The sequence below is a fragment of the Quercus robur genome, chromosome 6 (genome assembly GCF_932294415.1).
Source record: "Quercus robur chromosome 6, dhQueRobu3.1, whole genome shotgun sequence".
NCBI classification, from domain to species: Eukaryota; Viridiplantae; Streptophyta; class Magnoliopsida; order Fagales; family Fagaceae; genus Quercus; species Quercus robur.
This window is the reverse complement of record NC_065539.1, coordinates 8,770,397-8,776,055: the sequence shown is the minus strand read 5'-3', so window position 1 is coordinate 8,776,055 and position 5,659 is coordinate 8,770,397. Positions and strand designations below refer to the sequence as shown.

At 33.9% G+C, this 5,659-nt stretch overlaps 1 protein-coding gene across 1 annotated transcript; it reads right to left on the bottom strand.

Annotated features, from left to right (window-relative positions):
• Positions 1 to 4,294: 4,294 nt before the first annotated feature.
• Positions 4,295 to 5,207, bottom strand: LOC126732610 (probable calcium-binding protein CML41). Its single transcript, XM_050435555.1, has one exon. The coding sequence runs from the start codon at positions 5,156 to 5,158 to the stop codon at positions 4,577 to 4,579; it is 582 nt and encodes a 193-aa protein (XP_050291512.1). The 5' UTR covers positions 5,159 to 5,207; the 3' UTR covers positions 4,295 to 4,576.
• Between the last annotated feature and the right edge of the window lie 452 nt (positions 5,208 to 5,659).

Sequence of the window (5,659 nt, the reverse complement as noted above, 5' to 3'; positions counted from 1 at the left end):
AAAACATACACACACACACATTCTTATTTGATTAAGTGAAATATAATAATAATAATAATAATAATAATTGTAGGAACCAAGTACAAGACTTCTGGGCCTTAGGTTACTTGGGCTCACAATTTATTTGTAGTGGGCTTAAGGATTTCCTACAATGGGTCGTTCTCGGCAGAGAGACTCAAAGCGACACTCAGTTTATACTCTCTCCTTCACTGTTTTCTCTCAATTTTTCTGAACCCCTTCTTCTCCCAACTTTTTTCTATTTATAGCTAAGGTTAGTGGGAAGATTATGATTACAGCCACCGTTAGTGCTACTGGAGGTCCAATATTATCTGATTAAAGTGGATGTTTAGGTGAAAGGGCGGTGCAGCATTTATGATCTTGGAACTTGGCTCCATCTTGACCGACTATGTTCGACAACTCAATTCCCTGGGAATATCACAATTTCCCGGGAACAGTTCGTATATTTGACCGGGAACGTTTGTCCGATCACCTCTCAGAATTCAATACCCTGCGCTTGTTCGTACATGAAGGAAGCTCCAAGAAGGGCGCAGGACGGCTGGACCTTTGCCCAAGGCTGGTATGGGACTGGGCCCAGGGCCTGTGTGGGATTGGGCCCAGGGCCTGTATGGGACTGGGCCCAGGGCCTGTATGGGCCTAGGATCTCAGTGTCGTACAATAATAATAATAATAATAATAATAATAATAATAATAATAATAATAATAATAATAATAATAATAATAGGTGAAATTGAGAGAAACTCAAATTAGAATTCCAAATTAGAGTTCCAATTTTGTGACATGTGTCCTAAATTATTTATTCTTAAAGGGTTTTATTTCTTAATTTTAGAATCAAATATGATACCACATTATAAATATTCATTCAAGTGAGTTATTAAGTACAAAAACTAGATAATCTAGAATAAATGAATTGTTAAAAAAAAAATGAAAAAGAAGTGCTTCACAATATATATATATTTTTTAAATGGACTGTAAGGACTAGATTTGGTCCTTGACCCAAGGTGTGATTGGATCTAAGTCCAATAGGCCCAGTACAATGAATTTGTAGAGAGTGGGTTGGAGAACTAGGTTTTAATGAATGACTTAACAGTTAGGGTGAATTTCAAAAGATAATCAAACAAAGATGGACTGAAGTTCTCTAAGTAAATTAATCATCGGCCCAATCCGAGGAGGTCTATTACAGTATATATTAATTGAAAAAGGTTACAGATCTCTTTCAAGCTGTTACAATGCTTTCTCTTATAAATTTTCGATCTCTTCTCCATAGAGGGTCTTTTACATTATATAATTCTCTTTTGATGATTTTGACCGTACACTTGTTGATCATCTAAACCACTATTTAAGTGTTTGTCCCATCGGACATCCTTTCTGGCCCTCTATGAGTTGGGATAGCCAATGCAGCACTGTTCAAAGGTCTTCTCCACATAAATGCGGCCAGAAAGTTAGCTGCAATGCATTCAATACAGTGGCAGCAGCTTTATCTTAGGTATTTCCTAGCTCCCATTCTTCCAATATGTTCGTAACGCACGCCCCCAGCAATGGAGTTTCCTGAAAGGTCACTTTGAGTGATAGGATATGCATTCGATCTGTGCTTGGCTTATCCGAGGAGATATTCCTCCTCGGACCACCTTTCCCAACCTTTCCACTTGTATGTTACTTAGGGGACTCTGAACTTAATACTCTTACTACTGTTTATTCGTCCTCGGCCAAAGCCCAAAACTCAATATACAATTTTGGGCCCTTATCCCTACATGGACAATTTACATTTTATACCTAATCATATTCTTACAAAATTTTTTAAAGAGTTAACAATATATAAAAATAACTATTAATAGTATTTAAATTATATATATAGGAATTATATTATGCATTTTATTGTATATTTTTAAGTGTATCTATGCATATGCATGGAGTTACAAGGTAGTTCTATATAATGTGACACATGATCATGTACATTCTTACATTCATAAAAATAAAATTCATAAGTAATTTGGATCCAATGAGCTATAATTAAGATCTATGAGGGCTTGATTTTGAAATTTCTAACTAATATTTTTGGGTTATTCTTAAGGGATTTCTCCATCTCTCTCTCTCTCTCTCTCTCTCTCTCTCTCTCTCTCTCTCTCTCTCTCTCTCTCTCTCTCTCTCTCTCTCTCTCTCTCTCTCTCTATATATATATATATATATATATATATATAATGGCCAAAAAATCAAAGAAAATCTAATTAGATTCTACAATTGAAGTCTAATTTTGTGCTATGCGTCTCAATTTTTTTTTTTTTTAATTTGGTGTAAAATGTGGGACTCTGAGGAGTCTAATTAAAAAACGTTTTAAAAATTGAAAAATCATTTCATGTCTCACAAATTATGGAAAAACAAGACAAAAAACTCAAATCTATGGAGAGAAAAATTTGACTGCCACCACCACCACGAGGGTCACCACCCATTGTTACGCTGGCCTCTACCCAACCAGATGACGACTCAGCCATTGTTTGACATAGCTTTATAGGTTTTATCCTTTAAATATGTTTGGTTTGTTTTTAATTAAAAATTTTTATATATAGTTTGGTTGGATTTGATTGTTTGGTGGGTGGAAAAAAAAAATTCTTAGGCTACGTGGAGTTGAAACCATAAATCCAGAGCACATGAAATGATACTTAAAACGAATTCTGAAATGATGACCACGATTATCTGGGTAAGACCACTTTATCGAGAAATTATAGAGTCCTTTGGTGGATCACGTCATTTATTCACCATTCCACTAAAAAATTTCTACTTGTTTAAAATTGCTGAATCAGTAATTAATTTCATTTTAAAAAAATTTTCTAACTAACAATTTTAAACAGGTGGAAGTTTTTTAGTGGAATGGTGGACCACATCACTTGTCCACCATGTGGATCTTATAATTTCTCTACTTTATCATCACTATTGTTAATTATTCCCATATGTAGGCATTGATTACAACCTAGTATATATTTAAAGTCAAAACTCAGAGAAAATTCAATTAGATTCTCAATTGGATTTCCAATTTTACACCACGTGCCCCATCTTTTTTTTTTTTTTTTTTAATTTTTGTGCCAAATGAATTATTAGGTATAAAAATTGAAGAGTTTAAATCAAATTATATTTTAAATTGGAGTTCAATTTAGTGTGACATTCCTATCTAATTTTTTTTTTTAAAATTTTGTGACAAGTGAATTATTGACAAAAATCAAAGAGTCTAAATCTAATTAAATTATATATATATATATATATATATATATATATATGAAATATGAAAAACCATTACATATTTTAAAAATCTATAGTTTAGAAAATATGTAAATTGTAACTCTTATACCAAGTATAATTTGAATTCATAAATGTGCCTGTAGTAATTAACTAGTGGGTGAGACATTAAGACTGCACACATCAAAAAAAAAAAGTTAGACTCTCAAAAAACTTTTAAACACTCGCTTTATGGGGGAAAAAAATACATGATGCATTTCTTCAAAATGAAAGATGATTTTAATAAGAGCATATACTTTGAATTTCCTTCTTTTTTTTTTGTGATTTATTTAAAACATATCAACTTGGATTTAGGGTGTGTTTGGATTTTGCTTATTTTGCTGAAACTGAAAAATTATTACTAAAAGTATTGTAGATAAAAGTAAAAGTTAGTTGAAATAGTACAGTGATACCCATGAATAGTGCCAAAAAGTGCAATGAGACCTATAAATAGTAATAAAAATAAACTGAATAGTAAAATAATTTTAATTTTTAATCTCCACCCAAGGTCCCAAACATACACTTAGGTGAAATTATTCACCATAACTTTTGAGTGGAGTTGTGGTGTGTCTTTGTATTAATACCCATTTCTCTCTCTCTCTTATGTGTATGTGTTTGTTAAAAAAAAAAAAAAAAAAAAAAAGAGGTCAAGTCATTAAGGGTGGGTTCTCTCCCTTCGATCGGAAGCACTTCCATTTTGATGATCTCATGGACGACTATTATTTCATCTCGAAGTGCTCACATAGAAGGTAAAATTAGGCGACCTGCTCAGCTTTCTCTTTTTACCTGTTATATTCATGTTTCTTTTCCCCTACTTCCTCATAATTTCACAACTAACCTTTGCTTTTGCTTTAAGCATTTTACAGATGTCCTGATGGGGCTCTTCAAAGATTTACATTCGCATCAAAGTGCAATGGTGAAATCTCAACTTTATTTTGATTGAAAAAAAAAAAAAAAAAAAAAAAATCTCTTTCTTATGAACAAAGCAAATTATAATTTACAAGCATCAAACCAAGCCAAATCATGCTTTTATTATTATTAGTGTACCACTCAAACTTTATTACAAGGCTTCCATTTATAAACTGCTAAAAATTTGGTTCCATGTGATTGTGCAGAGGCAAAGTCAACCAGAAACGATGGAGTCACGTACTCATGCATTTTTTTTTCAGGTTTTTTGCTTTTAGAAATCACGAGCATCATGCATCTAATCTAGGAGTTCATCATGTTTCGGATTTATATACACAATGACATTTAAGACTTCAACAACAATTTTATTAATATACTTATCCGTTTATGCCATCATTTGATGAAACTCGTTAAAGTCTAGCACTCCATTGCCATCGATGTCATAGACTCGAATCATGGCCGTACACTCGTCGAACGATTTCGGGTCCCCAAGTCGATGCAGCATCCTCTGCAAGCTCGATGGGGTTATGCGCCCTGACCCTTTTTCCATTTCAAACATCTCGAACGCTTTCTTGAGGTCCTCATCACCTTGTCCACCACCAGTTTCCCTCTTCATCAGCTTCAGGAAGTCTTCCAAGTCCAACAAGTTGTCCCCATCAGAGTCGAGATCAGCAATGACCCCTTGAGCCTCTTCATGCGACATGTACTCTCCGATCGATCCAAAGTATGCCCTCAGCTCTAAAGCCGAGATTTTGCCATCCCCGTCTCCATCAAAGTAACGAAAAACTTCTTTGAGTTCGTCTTCCTTTGATGTCAACTTTGGGGTACGTGGCGAGGACATAGGAGATCTCGGAGATCTAAGAGAGTCTAATGTCGAGACAGACTTTGCTCCTCGGCAATCGAGGCTCAACCTAACACTCTTGTTGGCAAACCATTTAGAGGCCTTCTGATCTCTATCTGGTGCCATTATTGGTTTAGTGGCAAATTAAATGAATTATTTCATGAACATGGACATCACGTACTGTCCTTATATAGAGAAAGTAGAAGTAGACAATGTTGCCAGTCTCAAGGATTGGAAAAAGAATAAAGGGCTACTAAGGGACTTGCAAAGAAATTTCCTCGAGGATGGAAACTGCTGCTTACGTAAACTTTTTTAATACTATAGGAAAGTGCATGGCAATTTCCTTATCGGGTCCCATAAATTGATTGAGTGCAGCGTCAAACATAAATGATACGCTCCTTTTAAAGGGTGTGAAAAGCACGAACCAACTTGTAGTTAAAAAAAAAAATTAATAAAGAATAAAAAAAAATAATGCTATCCTCACAAATTAGTTTACAATATTTTTGCAAATTATTATTGTGTTCAATTTTTAGTGATTTTCATAGTGCAAATATTATTTGTTTCACTTATCAGTATCTACTCACTATATTAGTGGTTTGTAAAATAGTTTAGAAATCCAGAAATTCT

Coding starts and splice junctions, on each gene's coding strand:
- LOC126732610 (XM_050435555.1), bottom strand. CDS start 5,158: ATGGCACCAGATAGAGATCAGAAGGCCTCTAAATGGTTTGCCAACAAG.